Below are 19,986 nucleotides of genomic sequence, written 5' to 3' on the forward strand. Positions count from 1 at the left end.
TTGTCTGCTGCATAAAACAAAAAGTTTTAATTTGGTTGCATAACGTAACTATAATTTTGACAGTATGAAATAAACTTCTAAATGTTTCATAAATGTAATGACTTTATAGTTACTTCCATGTTAATAATATGTTGTCTTTATTGACATAGTTTTAGATATGCTGGCACAGATTGCTTGCATTTATAAACAGATGTTTGAATTTAGCCTGATTATGATGTATGCAAGATTAAACGACAGTAATTTGACAGATGAATTAAATTAATGCATTGCTATATTTTGTACTAAAAAAATAAGCAGTAAAACTTATAACCTGATTATAGGCTAATGTCATTGAATGTGTTGATGATGCAGGCTAGATTATCATGTGATAAGATTATTTAAACAAAACTGTGTTTATATTGACCTCTGTTGAGCTGCACTGGTTGTCAAGGGGACTGGATGGATGTAGTAGTTGATAAAGATTTCTATGCCTTCAAAAAATGCTGACAGTCAAAGATATGTGTCAAAGAATGTGCAGTTTGTGTCATGTTCAGATGTCTGGGTTATGTTGGAACTCAAAACTCAACCACTGAGGAGTTGGACTGGCATGGGTAGAAGTAAATGAGCTAAAATACAAATCCATAAGCTATAATTAAGTCTATTCCAGAAGAATTATTTAGCCATGCCAAAAAGTCTTATTTTACTTTACAATTTGAGACTTCACACATAATTTGCTGCTGCATTTCTTTGTAGCCTTGATTTCTAATAAACTGTACTTTTTTTTAAAGTTTACAACGTTCTGCTTTGTGCAGTGGTACTGTGGGCCAAGAGTCAGAACCTATGGATGAAGGGACATAACCAGACATAAGACAGAACCAGAGAAAAGCATTTGAAGAGTAAAAGGTGGAGGTTCAGCATAGGCAGCACAGCAGCCTTCTGTGTGGGGTGAACCTCTACACTAGCATTTTTGTGGATGCTAATGGATTTGAGAAAAAAAGGTCTCCCAGGACACGCTGAAATTAACAGTACTTAGCACAGTGTTTGATGTTGTCTTCAGGCAGTGGTTATTGAATTTGGTTTTCAAGATGTCACCCACAATTGTGGTAGTTACATGGAATGTAACTCATTTGAAAATAAAAGACTCCTGGACATTTTTACAGTTTGTAACTGTTTAGTCTTCTGGAATTTTCTATATCACTGTGTTCATATTACTTTTAATTTCTGCAAGGCACACAGAATCTGTAGTATTGTTCCTTGTTTGCAAGTCTGTGAAGGAATGCCTTCAAATATGCTGTTGTCAGCATGACTAATGCCTTATTTGGCAAAGGCATACCTTTCACCTCAGTTTCAAGATGTGGACTGAAGTTTTTCTTCCTGGAATTGGAAAGGAAGACTCAAAGAAGAGCGAAGAGCAAAAGCTCAAAATTGTGTTGCAGATGGTTCTTGTCATGTCACTGCCACATAATAAACATGATTCTCTTCTTTTGGTGTTCGCTGCTTGATGTGTGCTTGTTGCCAAACAAGGCACCATCGGTCATGTTTTTCACTAAATATACCGGTGCCATTTTCATTGGTGAGTCTGTTATGTGTGTTTGCTTTGGTTTGGTTCCCTGGTGTGTGAACCAGTGTCGCAGACCAACTGAGGTTGGGTGATGTTTGTTGTGTGTCTGTCATTTGAGTGACCCATATTGTTCAAGCGCCTTGTCCTTCTACCTAGCTGCAGCATTTCATTCACTGTTTTTGGACGTTTGTGTGCTTGCACCTGTTTTTGTCGTGGGCGATGATAGTTTGTCAGGTGAGCTGTATAGCCATGAAACCTTGACTGCCTGTGATGAGACCAAGTCAGCTTTGTGGTGTCAACACATAATGATGTTCTGTATATTCAGTAAGAAGACTGGGCACCATTTGTCAAAAACAACACTTATTTTAAGGAAGTTGTCTATATCTTTACAGAGCAATACATCTGGGCACCTTGCCATCGTGCATCTCCCTCACTAAGCATGTTTTATATTTACTACTACTGTGTGTGTAAGTGAGCAATGGAGTGGGGAGTGGAGGGTATGGCAAGAAAGGAATAATGTGCATGCATGAATATGACAATTTCTCCTGTTTAGACCAGGGTTGAGTCTTGCATTTTTTGAAACAGGTATTGGTATTCATATGTATTTAATATCGAAGTATATTCATATGCTTCTTTGCAGTCTGTTTGGTGTGTCGTACTTTCTTCACCCATGTTCTGCACAAGGCTTGTTAGCTTGGATGAGTGGATAGACAAAAAGGAAGATCACTTCAAATAATTTCTTTGTACAGTTTTGTTCTGGTTTGGTCTGTGTGTGAACGACAAAGTTTTCTTAAAGACTGCAATGGCTGGCTGTGAGTTTGTGGTTTGGGTTTTTTATGTTTAATTTACCGGACACCAAAATGCACCTGTTGAAACTTATATAATCTGTGTACATTTAAAGTTGTTGCAAATATACAGTACATACCACTGTTAGCTGTTTTAACTTGTTAAATATACCCTTTTCGAACTGTCAACCAAAAAAATTTTTTTTTGATGTAAGCACCCAACATTTATCCTCACCCTCTAAACCCTGAACTGGCGATAGGCACAGAGCTGGTATGAAAATGATGTCATTTGATTGGGACATTTAAGAGTGCTGCAGTACCTGTTTAGCACTGAATAGAGTTCATGTTTCCAGGGACACTTTGTTAAGTATTATCAGTACAGATATGTCATTTGTAAGTTTTGTCAAAGAGTTTCTGGCTGGACTGAAAAACCCCAAATGTTTCTCATGTGTCTGCTGCTATCTTGAAGCATGTGAGACTCGAGAGAAAGTTAATTTTGTTCGCATTATGATCAAGTTCAGATGCGGATTTGTTTTTAAAGGGGAGAGACTACTATGAGACTTTGTTGACTTTGGGAAACCATTATTTTTTAGTACTGGGAAGACCAAATGGGCAAGCAAAGTTTTATAAATCAAATGTCACATGATCCCTGCTTCAGATATTATGAAGTAGTATTCATATGCAAACTGCTTGAAATCTCTTTCAAAATCTGTGATTCACATGTGATAAAAGAAAAATTAAAAATAAGATCAAATGAGTAGTTCTCACTTGTTAGTCAGGTTCTGCAAAGGTGTTAAAAAGACAAACTTTGTAGTTTCCTTTTTTTTTTTAAAAAAAAAGAAAAAATTATAAAAAAGAAAGTTGTGATATGCATAGTCATTTTTTTTAAAAAGTTCTCCCCCTACCCTCCCCCCAAGCCATCCCTTGTGTCTTTCTCCTGTTTCCATTCTGTTTTATCTGTAGACAGTCATTGTTTCACCTTGTCTGTAGACTTGGTAATTACTGCCATGCAGCATTTCAGCATGACACATTTGCTTGTGGATAGGACCTTGATTGGTTCACTGACATAAATCTACTTAGTGATATTAGTACTTCGGTGCAAGTGCTAAGTACAGACTGCCCTTTTATGTGAAACTCAAAACTACTGTCTCTGTTTACTGCATAAGTTGTGTATGGCTGGCTGAAGCTTGGTGATTGTTTTATTTACATACAGATGCATTTATGCTGTCATAAATACCTTATATTACTGACAGGCATTGGTAAGTTGTGTTTGCTTAAAAGTTCCTTACTTTCTCAGTTATGTTTTCCTGAATATCTCAGTGTCTTTAGTGTTGCTTGTTCTGCTCTGTCGCCCAATATAGTTGAAGGGTGGTGAATTCTGTGTCTATAGCTTTTGATTTAAAGGTCTTTTTTCAAATAGATGTGTGTTTGCTGGTAATCACTGTGAAAATGCTGATGTAAGTCAACACTGATGCAGTGCTTAGTCAGCACTGGACAATTTTCTAGTCCTTGTGGTGTATGAAGGCTCACTTTGAGGGCATGGCCCATTGCAGTGCCCTCCAAAACTACACATTTCTGGTTATTCTTACCATAAATACTGTTGAACCATTGACTTTGATAACCTTTTGCTCACCATGTATCTCACATTTTCATGAGCCTTCTAAAGGAAACTTAACCTAGTTGGTTTTTTTATGTTTGGTGAGGTATTTTTCAGACCTTTCTACCCTAATGATGGGAAGTGTTGAGTCATAAGTATTTGTGGGGAGCAGGTAATTTGAATAATATGTATGAAAACATATATCTTGAAAATTCCACAGAAAGAAGTATAACAGCAGTTGATGACATTTTGTGTTGCTACATTTTTATATATTTTATAAACAGCTCATGACTTTTGTTTTCTTTAAGTCTGTGAGTAGCAGCCAAATGTTTGCATTTTATATCATTAGAAGTTTAGTTTTATTTGTTGAAGGTAATAGGGAAGTTTGCATTAATGAAATAAGACTTTGGAACTGTTTAATGAAGAGTGCTTATTTCACTAGCTCAGCTGTAGTTTTCTGAGATGTACTGCAGATAACAAGATTGTTAATTAGGCTGCAAATTTAAACTTAAGGAGATAGTCCAGAAAAAGTTACAAATAATTTAACAGTTTGTTTTATTTTTATGTATATTCATGGAGTAAAAGTTTGTTCTCTCATTGCTTTTACAAAGCATGTACATCTGAAGAATGTATCATTAGTTATGTGACATCTGTATCTTGTATTCTTGCAAAATCACCAGCTTTGTCTCTAGGTTAAGAAATAAAAGAGGATATAGGTATCTTTGCTTAGATGTTTATCATTGTCCATGTTCTGTATGTTTATTACTTCTCCAGTTTCCTGGAGCCACAGATTGCTATGGCCAGTCTCATGTTGGAATAGTGTTATCATCCTTTGTTCCCCACAGTGTTGTCATGTCTTTTAGGATTTTTTTTAAACAGTTTTTAGGGGGATGGGGCTGCTTGTTGGCTACAAAAGTATGCAAAATGACTTCCACCTTCATGGATGAGAGAGATCCTTCTTGGAGAAAGAAAGGAAGAGTATGTGCAGATTTCGAATGTGAGGTACTGCTATTTAGCAGTCATGTGACGAGGTTATGAGTGTGAGATACTGCTACTGAGCAGTAATATGATTAGGGGTAAGCAGTTACAGAATATAAATGGCCTGATGTGTGTACACAGAGAGAGCAGTGAGTGTGATCAAGGGAGGTTAAAAACAGATTGACAGACATGAAGGTACCAGAGGTGGCTCACATTATGTTCTGTGTTGTCAAGCAGGCCCTTTATCTTCTTTTGTTGACTTGATGTGCCCAGGATGTCACAGTGCCAAGGCTTGTAGAAGTTTGTATATTTTATTGAAAATCACAAAGCAGTTTTTAAAAATTTGTTTGAAACGCAAATATCGTCTGTGGCTACAACAGATTTTCAGAATCTTGGCGACCGTTTGAGATCACTTATGTTTTAACAAGGAAGGAATAAAGAACCTTTCAGTCCTAGCTGATCATAACATTTTACTTAGGCCTATATTATTGCATTTTCCTTTTAATCAGGTGTGTTTGGATCAGGCTGTTTTTCAGTTTCTGGAAGGTAAAGGATCAATCTAAAAGTTGATTTTTCATATTTTGATTAATCAGAACAGACAAGGGATGGACATATTTATGAGAAACTAAGCACAAAGTGCTGTTAAAGCTACTGCTGTCATTAGCTTACTGTAAAAGTGCATTGGTGATTTCTGTTTCTTTTCTTCCTTTAAAAAAAGGCGCATTATTAAAGTGGGTTGTTGAGAGTTAAAAACATGATAATTTAGGGTATGGAATGGAATTATTTGCTCAAGCATCGGGAAATTTTATCCTTTATTGAACTGATCTGGTCATTTCAAACTAACTTTGCTATCTGGTAAAACTTTTCATTGACCAAGTTGTACGTTTCAAATACTTAACAGTTATCCAGTGTGCACTGATAGTAGTAGACTTGCTGCTGTACATTTGCAGTGACAGTCATCATTATTCCACTGACTTTTGTGATTTGGAGACAAACATCAAGAAGATGATGGGTTTTAGCTGTTGTTTTGTGTGTGCTCATGGTGCTGTTTTGCTTCTGGATGGAGAAGCTGTCTGCTGGTGGCTTAGTAACTGATCCTGGTCATCCAAAATAGAACATTATCTTTATTGACAGGCACTCATTTGCAGATGCAGAAGACAAGGCACACATTTTGTGCCAAATACATTTGCTTGATAATTTTAAGAAGGGCAATTACAGCCACAAAATAGGCAACAAAAGTTTTACAATCATCTTCATAAAGAGTTTGATCATATATCAGAGAAATAGCCAACATTTGTTGGACCTCATGGGACCACTCTTTTCTTAATTCTGGTTGAACCTTGCATACTAAGATTTGTTTAACTATGTAGAATAGTTTATGGGTAATGTTAACATATTTCTGAGGTAGTAACTGAGCACAAATGCATGCTTTGGATAGGTGCAGGGAGAGTCCTTTGTCTGGTATGTAGAAAATTAACACTAAAATATTCTCGATACTCCCCTCCCCCTTCACCAAATAACTGTAAATGGTAATTTGGTATGAAAATATAAGAGAAAGCACAATAATGATCATGTCTGATAGATTTTTTAAAAGTTGAAGCTGATTACTATGATGTTTGTGATAATAAATGTATGTGAATAAGGGATACTTAGGAAAAGTTGCAGTCTGCTTTGACTTGTTTTTTAAGGACCTTTTGTGTGCAAAACTGAATGTGCGGTGGATATTCACATCATTACATCCTGTAAACAGGGTCAAGCAGTGATGTCAGACAAGTACTTTTTAAAGTTGTCTCTCGTTCAAGTTTAATCAGAATGCCTTATAAACAGCAACTGGTTCATGACTTGCCCCTTCCAGTGGGGTCAGTTTAGCCGTACAAAGCTAGTTTAAATGAGTAAGAAGCTAATGGCAGCGCATGCATTCATGATAGAAGCCTGTTTCAAATTGATGCTTGTGTTCTTATAAGGTAAGGGCTCTCAATTAGCTGAATATGGAAAGCAACCTTCACTTTCTGGTACCACGTTTTAGAAAATTTTATAGAAGTTTCCATGGAATTTTAAATACTTTTTTTAACTGTTTAAAATTTGTCATATCTTATTGTTCACATTTTATATTAAACAGTACTTATAGTGGCTTTATATTTTTATTTTCCATGAAATATTTTGCAAAATATTATTTACAAGTATTATCAATATTTTAATGGTCATTTTTATAAGTTTTTTAAAGTTATTGTAAGTTTTTTTTTTATATGAAACATTTTGGAAATGTAGACTGCACAAGAAATGGTTGGCGCAAGACAACACAAATATTTGTTACATAAAGATGGTATATATATTTTTTTTCAAATGCAAATTGTGTATGTGCATGTCACTATCGTGACATTCATCTAGGAGTTGAGTGCTTTCAAAGACAAGATGTGGAGTTTGAATGATGGACTGGCTTGCATTTTCCTGGGGGATGGTGTTGTTTTTGGAGATTTCCCTCCCCATCCCCACCAATAGAAACTGTACATATTTCTTGTTATATGTGGACTGATACACATGTTTTCTGTGGCCATGGTCCAAGTCGTTGGTTGATTGGTATTGCTTTAAGTATATAAAAGTTTAATACAGTTGCACCTGTTGTGAACTTTGAGATTGCTCCCCCTCCCCCAATCTTTGTAAAGAATGTCATTCCGAGCAGGACTCGGGGACTGGATGACCTTCCCTTCAGTTCTTTCACTACATGTCAGTGTCTTTCTATTTGGATTTCAACATTAGACATGGAGGTAGCGTGGAGACAGGATTGACATTGCTGAACACGTTGTCGTGCTTGTGTTAGGGAACAATTGTTGTTTTGCCCTTTACTAGGTTTTGAATATTTTGTGTAGGCACCGGGTTAAGTGTGTCGAGGCTGTATGGGTGGGGATTAAATTATAGGTTATTCGAAGATCAATATTTTTGTAAAAATCTTTATTACTTCATTATTATTTCTGGCAGTGGTTTTTTTGGAAATTTTGGAATTAAGTCGCCTAACAGCAGTGTATTATCGGCCATATTTCTTTTTGAAGGAGACGTTAATTACTGAGGTGTGAACTGTTCTAAGAAATGTAGAAGAAGTGGGAGGGTTGCGGAAGCAAGAAGGAAAGGTCTGCATATTGTTGCCTTGAAACATTTTGACAACAGTCTGTGCATGCTCTGCGTCCGTAAAACACAACTATCTCCTGTAGTGTGTTTTTCACTCGTGAGTAAAACCTTTAGAGCGAGCCGAGTGAATGAAATAGGGAGACAGATGTTACAATGCAGTTGTGAAATGTGAAAAATAAGAACCTGCAGCTTGAGGTGGCGACCAGGCTACTGTGTCTTGACTAGCATTAAGGCGGGACTAGTGTACATATTGTGTGTGTGTGTCTGCGCGCTCGTAGAGAATGATGTAATAGAGCTCGTCGTCACTGCTGAGGCGGAGAGGTCAAGGGGTCAGTCTGCTAACCGTGACCTCTTCTAGGCTGTGTTCTTGAGAGAGAAAAAAAGAGGGATGCTGTAGACTCTGGCCAGTGTATTGCTGGTAACATTTTGAAAGCCAGGCTGGGGGATGCATGCCAGTTCTTAAGCGCCGTTCTGCCGGATAGAACGACCGACTTTTTTTGTTGACCGTCTGATGAGAAGGGTCCAGAGCTGTGTGCAGACACCTGTCTGCTTCCTCCCGAACTCAAACCTGGGCATAGCGTTCGGTTCCCTGGGGTGGATTGCTTCAGCTGTCTGCAGCAGAACTGAGGCTGCGCAGCGATGTGTAAGAAAGGAACTAGTTGAATGAGGGTCAACACTAGTGACCCTACACAAAACCTCAGGGTTGGTGCTGCGGCCGACGGTGTTTCTCCTAGATGTTAATCGCTAACTGCAGGCACGTGCAGACTTTCTTGTCATGCATCTTTATTTCTCTTTCTAAACTATTTTAGTAATCAGTCTCCTAGACGCACAACCCTTCCCCCCCAAACTATCGGTAACAGTCGGTTCTCTCCACGTCATCCCCAGTTCATGTGTGTTTTTCTAAGGTGTAAAAACCTGATACTTTGCCCTTGGCACTTTCCATGAAAATGCAGAATTGGTGCAATATTCACAGATCAATGTACATGAGTCATTCATATTCGTTATCGAGTGAATCTTTTTGTTGGATGTTTTAACAAATCTGATTAATCGATGGACATTCGATGAACACGTTCAAACGTGTTAATGATTACCTGTGTACTAAATAAACCGTTAACAAATCTGGGATTTTCTAAGACAGGTGTTTGGCATCAGGATTTCAAGATCGGTTAGACCTTTGCTGACAAACTTGGGAATTTTAAAGACATTTTGCTTCCCTTAAGAAATAAACAGTGAAAGATGTTACGCATACGTTTGGATTTTAATAATTAGTCAAACATTGGCATGAAGTGGTTAATGGGTGTGTGTGTGGGTGTGTGTACGAAAACTGCGCTTATAGATTGCTCATACAGAACAAACCTACATGTGTTTCAGAATGTCCAGATGGATATACCAACAGGCTAGTCCATAGTTGGTCTGTTTATTTTTTAATGATCATTTGTCTTTGGCGTCAGATACCCAGTGTATTGTGTTGTTCTTCAGGTAGTCTACATGAGCTGCAGTCTTTGTGACTAAAATACCGGCAACACATTGTCAAATGCTAGATATGTTATTTCTCCAACGTTCAAACCCTTCGTCATTTACAAGCTACAGTCTGTTTCTCCTTAGACGTTTATAAGTTCTTTTAAGGCTTTGGTTCCTTTAAGCATGTATTGTTTTTGGAATATTTTGTGATGTATAAATTGTGTGTACGCTAATTTGAGGCGGGGTTTAGGATGCTAAATGGCGGGGGGTCATTTGCTGGACTGTACAGCTTGACCTGTCGCAGTAGCAGGGCCCCACCTACCCTGACCCTGACCTGTCGCCGACTCCCTCATAAATCCTTGTTTGCCTTTTGTTGACATGTTGTTTATCTACGTTGCCATTTTGTTGTGACTGCGTGTCACGCGGTGTTGAGACTTCTGTGAGTTCAGTATAGTAATAACAAGTTTTACCTAGTGCCCTGAGTTTCTCACTTGATTGGTCAGTCTTTAAGATGTACTTTTGCGTTTGTGTATTGTAATGTCATCATTGTATAAAGCTGGTCATTTCAGACTTCTGTGAATAAAATTTTGTTGTCATATGCCTTTAAAGGTGTATGTGTGTACGAGCGCGCGTCTGTGTGCGTGAGTCGGAGTCGAGTAGTGGGAGGGGAGACGTGAACGAGGGAGGGGAAAGCAGACACAACACATCTACTTCCATTGGAGTGAACAATAAACAAGCTGACTTTCAGTTCGTTTTGCGGCCATTTTCAGCAGTAATTCTGCCATTGTGGGGTGAACGTTCTGACCACCTGTACTCTAATGGTTTGTTTAACAAGAAAAATACCCTTACCCAATAACCATACGAGATTCGCCATCTCTTCTGTACAGCTTGTTTTCTGTAAATGTCCGTATACCTGGTCAGTTCCTCTATATCTTGTCCACTTCTCTGCACCTTGGAGCGAGATTGAATTCTTTCTTTAGTAGGGTCTTAGCCCCTTTTGAAAGAGGGAGAGTGAGTGAAATTTTCGACCACACTTGTCTCCAAGATATTCAAAAATATCAAAATGAGCATGCTTGAAAATTTAAATAATAGTTCATACTTTACAAAGATACTACACTCTATGATTTTGAGTACTGTTTGAAAGTAATTTTTTTTAAATAGTACATTTTAAAAAAATCATTGATTACAGTGACAATTGTTTTCGTAATCACTTAAAAACTATTTTTGAGTCATTTTAAATTTGGTTATGCCGTTACAAAATATTAAAAAAATTGTCACAGTAAGAATAAAAAGTGGTTGGGGTGGTGTGTTCAAAGATCCCGCTCCTTCCTGCACGTGAGACGCTGGACAAGTGAAGTCTCACACGAATTCCTGGGTCTCACGTGCGAAGCTCACATATCAAGCCTGGGCACAGCCTGGAGGTGTTTTTGTGTTTTTGTTTTGTTTTTCGAAGTGAGCATCCGGATACAGGGCACATGGACACGCGGGAGAACCGTAGTACGTCTGCCGAGACCCTGATGGCAGCCATCGGGTTCGGGTGTCATCCAAGAAGCGTGTCACCGGGCCCCAGTTAGAACTTTCCTGCGACCTGTGCACATCAGAAATGTTCGTATATTTTACTTTTTTTTTTTTTACTGATGAGCATCCATATTATTCGTAAACACGGGCATGTACGGGCACAGGGCCAATGGAGTAAGCAAGAGACATTTGCAATAAATAGGGCGGATGTTAGCAAGGTCATTCAAAAGTTTCACACCTTCACCTCCATGAAAGGGCAGGAGTCGTGCACGGATGCTTGGCAGCTGTTTTGTACGACAGTGACGACGACATTTATGCACGTGCTGCCAGACAATTCATGGGAATAACAAAGGAAGAAGAAAAAATGCACAATCAAGCATATTGCTTCTACAAAAAATACATACATTTGACGGCCTATTAGCTTGGAAGAGAGGAAGTGTTGGGGTTGGGTAGTCACATGGTAAGCATGAAATATATGTCATAGGCCACACATGTCCTCGACATACAATAATGAACACAGCTCATTGTACAATGACACATACGGCACGGAGGACGAGTGCAAAACAAGTAGACTTGATTGATGGCTCTGTGAGTCACAATATAACAAATCCTAATTATGACGAAGGATAGTGAACACAATACAGTGTTGTTCACAAGACAGTCCCTGTTTGTCTACTATACACCATCGTGTTCATAATATGAAATAAGTCAAACCCCCACCTCCTCACGAGCATAGCACAGACAAAGGCCATAGTATGTCTGTAACATGCCTTCTGAGAAGTAGCAACAGGATGCGGATGCATTTTAATAGAATGGAAGCTATCGTAGTTCTCAGATGACGGAGGTCGCGATCATTGCGAAAGGATGCTGGAGGTGTCAGGTATGTGAGGAATGAGTGTAAGTCAACAACAGTATGAGCCATGTTTGTTGACTCAACAGATGTCATGCAGTTTGCAGGCTGGCTGGTTTATTTAAATGGAAAGTACTTTCACAAGAGGTTCATCGTGAACCACGAAACGAGAAATTCGATTGTCCATTAAGATAGTGGCGAACTGTTAAATAATATTTAAAAAAAAAGAAAAAGAAAAAGGCAATCAAAAAGACAGAGCACGAGGAAAAAATATTCTAAAACATAACGATATCAGTTTCTTGTTATAAATTAAATAAAGCATACAACTAACAATAAAGATGTTACATTTAAAAATATATATATAAATATCCAGGGTTGTCCATGGGACATATTTTTCTATCCCGTCCCATCCCGTCCCATGGCAATTTATGCCTGTCCCATCCCGTCCCATCCCACGGGACGTTTCCCATGGGATTCCCTTGGTATTAACAATCCTATGGACAACACTAAAAACCACTTTTCGGCTTTTGTTCTATAATTCCTGCTACTTCACATACAATAGATGATTCAGAGGAAAGATTTAAATCCTTGATGAATGAAATAACAGTAAATTTATTTTGCAATATCAAGTATTGAATACCATGGGAAATACAAATGTGTGCTGTCCCATCCCATCCCGTCCCATGGGACGTTTCCCATGGGATTCCCATGGGATTCCCATTCCTATGGACAACACTGTAAATATCTTCTCTGAGCATACACTCATCAAGAAAATGACAAAAACGAACCAAAAAATAAATGCAACCTAGGTTATAGAAACAGTGCAAATGAAGGATTCTGTAGCTGGTATGGTATACACCCGTGCTGCAATCATGAAGGTGGGAGAGATACACGAGTAAATAATACCATCTGTAAAGAAGGCCACCAACATTATCGTCCGTAAGAGTGGGTTCCGCTCCCAGCTCACATTATTGCGGTATCATTTAATGAGATCAGTTGTTACCTTCCATTTGAAAAACATGCTCTTAGACACATGATTGGGACATTGTGCAGAGTGCAAAACCGACGGACTAGATCGTTCCATGACAGGCTGCTGACATTTCGATATCATCAGATACAGCGTTAACGTCCCCCCTCCCCAAGTTTCGAATTGCGGTCTCCCTCCACCTTCCCTACCCACCTTCATGAGTTCAGTGTACTCAGATGTCAGCGGTGTCCACACGCAAAATGAAATGTCTTCAGTACAATAAATCATTCTGACTTAAAAACATGTTTGTAGTAGATAAGTAAACGGTTTTATCTGGTAAAGAAATAAAAATATATATCTCAAAGACTTTTATTGGTATTTCTCACTTCTTCTCTATTTGCTCTTTTGATCTCTCTTGTTTTTTTACTCTTTCACTCACATTGACCCTTTCAATGCACGTGCCTGAACCATGGCCATGGCTGAGTCACGTCGTCAAAGGCTGTAAAGTCAGGGCTGTCTCTTATCAACTTACCTGTTCTCTTTCTTCATCCACAGAATACCATACCAGTCGAACGCTCTAGAAACCATCCCCCCTCTTTCCCACATTCTATTTGCGGCAGTGACCTTTCTGGCTTTGCCAGGTGTGCGCCCATCCAGCCTTTCAGCGTCCCTTGAAATCCTGGTCACCTCACTGACCCGAGCGAAATAATCGTTCACAGTTCTCCACCATCCAACGTACCACAATTCACATCTAGCAGATTAGATGGTCTCTGATGAAAGATGTGTGACGTGCCAGTCCCCTCCCTCAAATAAAATAAATAACTTAGTACACTTTCCAGCCGGCACCCGCCACACACATAAAGACACATACACACTATATGGCTATATCAACACACACAGCAGCATGCAACGATTACAACACTAGCTATAACGGAATTAGCTGTTGGTGGATTGAATTTTACTTCCGATGCTGCTGAACACTGCTCTTCATTTCTACCTGCCGGTGTAGCAAGATAGGACCTCTCCTCAAGATGGGAACTCCCCTCAAGGTGTTGTAAGGACAGAACCGAGCTCTTAGCGAGAACCAATGGTCTGTGCTTACTACAAAATTAAACTCACGCTTTATTTTTGGCGTTGATAAAAAAATACCACGAAAATGTCTGCTAATCCATTCAGGAACACTAGAAAACCCAGCGTCTGCATACCTTGAGGGGAGTTCCCATCTTGAGGAGAGGTCCTATCTTGCTACACCGGCGCAAAGACGGGAAAACACACAGACATAAACATTTAGCGCTAACAGCCATATACTACTCATTTTCTTACTCTTTTTTTCCCCAATCCTACCCACTGATCAGAAACTAATGTTCACGACTGGCTCTTCTTGAATCCAACTAGTTGCCATACTTGGCGATACTTTATCATTATTTACAATGCCCTGTTATTTTATTTTTGCTCTTTTCATGTTGCATGATTTTTTAAAAAGCCTCTTTAGTTCTTTGAATTGAAAACTGAAGTAGGTGTCAATCTGTTCATATTCTTTGCTGTTTTAAATGACATTACGAGCAATAAGATAAATGTGTGGTGCCTTCAGCAAGTTTTATTACGGAGTGCAGATATATGTTTGTCCAGTAGGTTAGTTGGTCCTGCCTCTGAAACACGAGCACAGTGCACATGACCAATTACTTTGGTTTACCTATAGATGCACCTTGACCAGATGCTTTGAGAAGCCTATACATGCTCCCCCACGTGACTTAACGTTCTATATTAGAACAATAGCAATCGCAGCAAAGCAGATTTTATCTGGTCTCTTGTGACATCCCCTTCGCTCACCAGTTACCTCTGTCACCATGTTGCTGAGACTTGTCGTCGTGTGCTGTGTCGTCTGCGTGAGTCAGGCGTGGTGGTGGAAGAAAAGTAAGTAACATCATCGAGACAATGAGCATTCTCTTTCTCTTTCTCTCCTTCCCCCAATCTCTCTGTTTTACCTGGCTGATTACTTTAAAGCAAAACGTCGTCAGAGGTGACATCTTTTGCTCTCTTAATTAGAAACATTGTCAGATATCAACTGATATTAGAAACTGTAGGAACACTTTTGCATGATCTAGTTAATTGTTTTTATACCTCAGTAATGGCATATCTTACATCCGAGCGCAATCTACGTTACAACGAGCTCAATTGGAATTAATTATGTGTTAGTAATTATGGACACGCTTGATCAGTCATTGACTATAATCAGGACCCTGGTCTAAAAGCTACTGTGTACTCCTGTGCTTGTTTGACTCGTAAAATTTCAGTTTACCGTTTATCTAGATTTTGTGTAGGATTGAAATTAAAGTTTGTTGTCGCTGATGCTTAATTTAAACAAGCTTTCTACTATGTCTTCGCCTCATCGAGGTTTGAAACATGTAGAGACAATGTTGTTTTGTCGCCGCTAGCAATTATCGTATGAGAACTCTGATGTTATTGTAGATAAGTTCTAAAACAGAGCCAACATCTCGTATTATGCATAGCTGATTAATTGGCGGTCATGTTTATTGTGCTTTTAAAATAACTACATTATTTTTGTTTTCAGAACAACCTGAGTGGAACAATCTGAAAGGCAAGGAACACTGTGCAGTCTATAAGAGCTCGCGACTAATTCAAATTTAATTTGGTTTGTAAAATGTGGAGTCTAGAAGTCAGATGATGTCATTTTCAAAACATTGGTTTATTTTTAATGTTCCATCGCCGTTTATCGTCGTGCAGAGAGTAATTTTGCGTTGACAATTACTTCGCCTTGGGAAGACATCTCTTCTTTTGATGCATTGTTGTGGATGAGACTGGTAGTGTTGTTCTGTGTGACATTGTTGTTGTTGTTGTTCGGGGCGAGACTGGCATTGTTGTTCTTTCTGAAACAGTCACCTTCGGCGCCAACGTCTTCAGCTCCCGTGTCTTTGCCGACTTGCCAAGAACGGTAGATGAGGCTCGGAGGAAGGGATGGATTATGATAGATAGATGTCGAAGTGAGTAACCTGCCTCTTTTGACAACGAGTCCGTTACGTTTTTCAGTTTAAAGAAAATTGTTCAACATTACGATTAACTGGCTTTACATTCCATGATCTTATTATTTTCAGTCTATCGATGATTATTGGCGTTTTCATTGACTCACCCCGACCCCGCTCACTGATCCGACAGCAAGCTCCCATTGACTGCACACTTCACATGCACGTGTTCTCTCTCTCTCACACACACACACACTCTGATAAGTACACACCATAAAACACTCCTACACACACAGACAAAAACTATGTGACGTGAACGTTGTCCTTTTGTAGACTAACTCGATATCAGTTTATCTTCCCTCTGACCTTTCCTTCAGTCCGCGCCATGCAGTAGACTGCAGTCGTTAAAAAAAAAATTGTTTTTCAGACGACGGCCCTTTCCGTGGCGCTCGTTACGTCAAGCAGAATGACTTCTCCGTCACGCTTTTATATGACGTCAACGGCTACATCGCTGGCATTCAGTGTGGGGTAAGCGGAAGTAACGTAATTCGTGCTTAAACCGACCGGGAAGTCTGCGAGGCCATCTTAGTTACTTAAAAATTATCTGACATTCATGGGGACACCATCATTTCTCCACAGCTGGACTGGCTGACACTATTTCAAATGATCTGTGAACAGATGGTGGGTCCGTTGGTGTGCTGTAAAGTGTAACCGTGTTCCAATGTCCAGTCCAACGTATTTGTTCCAAAGTCCAGTCCAACGTATTTGTTCCAATGTCCAGTCCACTATATTCTCCAACCAAAACTTTTAAAAATTGCGTTTATTAAGATACTGATAAGTTGGTAATATTATTACTACTGTTTTTAAATTAGTATTATGAGAAAAGCACAGTTTAATTTATTGATTTCTGAAAGTAACAGTATATTCTACGCACGATATAATGAAACCTTTTCCAATTGAAAAATTTACTGCAATTAGCAAGATTAGCTGTTGTAATTATATGTAACTTCTTGAAAAATGTAACGATCAAGCTGTTTTAATTGAATCGGTTAGTCTTAAAGACAATAGATTGTTTTCCGCTCGGCGTCGCAATAAAAACAGAGAAAAGCTGAAGGGAATGATAAAAAGTCTCTTACTTTTCCCATCTTTTTTCCACCTGCGCATATGATACGTCAGTCGCCATCTGTTATCGGGCGAAAATGACCTACTTAATTTTCTACAACACATTATTATCAACACGATGTCGAATAACCTTTAGATTTTGACAATAATAAAAGTTGTTGTCATTCCTAGCTTATTTTATTCCCCGTCCTGTACAAGTGGAGTGACAGATAATGGCAAGAGGTCAGGACTGACTGGAGTCCAAAGTCTGCGTAGAGAACAAACCTTAGCTCAAGCTTTGGTGGGCGCGACAGACACCAAACTCGATCTTTTTACAACAAATGGAAATAAATAATTTATTAATTTACTAATAAGATGTCATGTAGAATATTACAAAATTATTTTTAAAGTGGTTTTGTTCAGGTTAAAACTGTAAGGAAACAGCAAAAATGAGGCATCCGCGACAGGGGACATCGAGTTATTATGAAACGATAAGGTCTCTATCATGAAAATATTTATTTACGTATATGATATAGCGTTAGAACTTGCATTGAACTGATCGATGTACCTTGAGTTACCGTTTCTATTTGTCTATGTTAAACTTTTGTCTGTTGGCCATGTCCGTTACTTGCGGTGCAGCTGCTTAAGGGAGGACTTCCCCACGATTTTCCTCCCCTTCCGCTCAGAAACGTTTTCCAGGAAGATGGGAACGATCGTGTGGCCCTGACAGCTTACTTCACCGATCCGGGTAAGAACTGATGTACACATTTAACTGTACTTTTTCAAAGACGCGTGTTTACTTTTTCATGCTTGTTTTTAAAACCTTGCGCGTGAATTTCGGGAATGGGGAGTGGTCAAGGAACGCTACAATTATTTGTGAATTTATAAGTGTTTAAATAATGGTAAGGAATCATTCAGTTAAGATTTCTTATTAAAAAAACCTGACAAAATACTATGAGCGATATTTTTTAAGATTAATGAAAGTATTGCCAGCTTTACATTCTATGTATGTCCCGTATCAGAACTGCGTCTTCTTGAGCCTTATTTTTTGCTTGTTATTCTAGCCATTATCTGTACAACTGGGCGAACTTCCTCGACATTCCAAGAAGAAGGAACAGGAAGTAACCTGTACATTCAGACGGGAAGTGATCCACTGACTCAGTCCTCCCTTATCCCACGTCAAGAGAAGGACATCGCCAAGACGCCTTGGAAGCGGGGCCGCTGCTTCGTAGGGATGGGTCAGTGCAGTTAATTATTTTTGAGACTCCACTATCTGGAGATACGGTGATAGTTGCTATTGATACTGTTATTTCAGTGTTTTGTTTCTTGATCCCCCCTTGAGGCGTCAACACAAGTGCTTTAATCTTGGTGTGAGCAGGAGTTCATTACTGGTTCAACGTAACCCAGAACATGAGTTGTGACAACTTCTTCCCCGCCTTCCTGCTGTACAACGACGGCAAACTGAACGCCTTTGGCTGGGCGCTGGGAATTCCTCAGACTTCCAGCCGCTTTGAGCATCCATCACGCTCTTCGCTGTCGGTGAGCCACTGTTTTCGCATGCAGTCTTCGTTGATGAGTTCCCCAATCGTGAGCTTTAGTCAGTTCGCCAACACAACCTTTGAAAAGACGTTATGGTAGTTTTGAAGGGTTTTTTTTTCCAAATATTCGGAAGGTCGATCGTAAACATTTACGTCGTTCGCAAAAGGTAAGCTAATTTCGAAACTTAGTGCAAGCTGCAAAATTGATCCTAAATGTGTCGTTTGCAAAGGGTCTGCTAATTTTAAAGGTCATTACTACTACGTTCTTTGTAAAGGCTATGCCCTTTTCAAATTTATCGAGAGCTAACATACAGGCCACATCTAACTCAAAACTACACTCGTCCAGATGAGAAAAGGCTGAAAGCGAAATTATGTCAATTATCTGACCTTCAGATGTGAACACTGGAAGGTTGTAATTATTAGTGGTAGGGTCCTTTAACCCGTTGATCCTGCGCATTTTTCAGCTTTACACCAAGGCAGTAATTACCCGGCCTGCAAATAACCACTATGAATGTCACTAATAGCAAACTACACTTTTTAAGGCCTGTATTAACATTGTTAGTACAAACGGACAATTATTTACTTGCTTACCTCATCTGGGGTTGACTTAAGACACGACCAATTAAAAGATCAGCAAGTCTAAAATCGTCATCTTGCTTGTTACCCAGAGGGTAACACTTATAAAAATCGATAGTGTGAGAGGGAATGTAATGGTCACAGTTTTTTGGTACATGCACGATTACAGAAAAACATTCTCTGAATATATCTGTTGCAGTGGTTTTTTGACCCGGTGCCAAGTTGTCTTTCCCAGCAGCCAGATTTATCGACCATGCACATTTACCTCACCTCGAACCCCGTCTTGAATGTCTGCTGATCCCGCTGCACCAACAGCCTGGGGCCAGCTGCATGGCATAAATAAAAGCATCATGGAAGTTTCACTACCTAGCTAGGGCTTAGCCACGTCGTACGACGCGCCCGACTTTTGCTATTAAACTTTGCTTCACGCTGACTGTGCCAATTATTTTCCTAGGGTGACGGTGAGTGGCCAGCAAGACTTTGTCACTGGTTGAATGACAGCACTAAGCGTGAGTGGTAATGGATGGCTCTTCACACAGGAAGGAAAAGCAAATTGTTTTCAAAGACAAACCTTTTGAAGAAAACAGTACCATCTGTTGCAACTGTACATTGTAAGGAATGGATGAGAAGATCTGGAACGGCGCTAAATCTATGCATGAAGGATGGCTATATAGTTTCTCTGGCTAATATGCAGCACTTGTTTGTACATATACATGACATCACTTCCAGGATACTGCATAGTACGATTGATAATTTAATGCTGCCACGCGAAATTCTTTTCATATGATCGACTTACTTGTGTCGTGAGGAAATATATACACTCCAAATAAACTGCAGTTTAACTTCGCATGGATCAGCGTCTTTTAATGGCATGCAATAAGATAGCTTCTCAAATTTTACTCTGTTAATTTTATTTACTTCAATCACCAGAGGGAACGCGATCGTTCTCAGTGACTAGATTGCAAACAAAT

The 19,986-nt window shown here is 39.2% G+C and overlaps 2 protein-coding genes across 8 annotated transcripts in view; both read left to right on the plus strand.

The window, feature by feature from the left end:
- Nucleotides 1-10,086, plus strand: part of LOC112563480 (histone deacetylase 4-like) — a 71,964-nt gene extending 61,878 nt beyond the window's left edge. For all 7 annotated transcript variants that reach the window (XM_025237363.1, XM_025237368.1, XM_025237371.1 and 4 more), the window contains one exon: nucleotides 792-10,086. In XM_025237363.1, the coding sequence (XP_025093148.1) occupies nucleotides 792-837 (46 nt within the window). In that variant the 3' untranslated portion in view covers nucleotides 838-10,086. The remainder of the gene's footprint in view (nucleotides 1-791) is intronic.
- Nucleotides 10,087-14,591: 4,505 nt separating this feature from the next.
- LOC112564143 lies at nucleotides 14,592-19,449 on the plus strand. Its single transcript, XM_025238760.1, has 8 exons — nucleotides 14,592-14,733; nucleotides 15,392-15,418; nucleotides 15,717-15,821; nucleotides 16,228-16,328; nucleotides 17,541-17,649; nucleotides 17,966-18,139; nucleotides 18,280-18,440; nucleotides 19,215-19,449. Exons 1-8 carry the CDS (start codon nucleotides 14,667-14,669, stop codon nucleotides 19,311-19,313), a joined length of 843 nt encoding a protein of 280 aa, XP_025094545.1. The 5' UTR covers nucleotides 14,592-14,666; the 3' UTR covers nucleotides 19,314-19,449.
- The last annotated feature ends 537 nt before the right edge of the window (nucleotides 19,450-19,986 follow it).

The sequence above is a fragment of the Pomacea canaliculata genome, linkage group LG5 (assembly GCF_003073045.1).
Source record: "Pomacea canaliculata isolate SZHN2017 linkage group LG5, ASM307304v1, whole genome shotgun sequence".
Classification (NCBI taxonomy): Eukaryota; Metazoa; Mollusca; class Gastropoda; order Architaenioglossa; family Ampullariidae; genus Pomacea; species Pomacea canaliculata.

Coding starts and splice junctions, on each gene's coding strand:
- LOC112564143 (XM_025238760.1), top strand. CDS start 14,667: ATGTTGCTGAGACTTGTCGTCGTGTGCTGTGTCGTCTGCGTGAGTCAG. Junction 16,329..17,540: donor TCGCTGGCATTCAGTGTGGG/GTAAGCGGAAGT, acceptor CTTGCGGTGCAG/CTGCTTAAGGGAGGACTTCC. Junction 18,140..18,279: donor CCGCTGCTTCGTAGGGATGG/GTCAGTGCAGTT, acceptor TGGTGTGAGCAG/GAGTTCATTACTGGTTCAAC.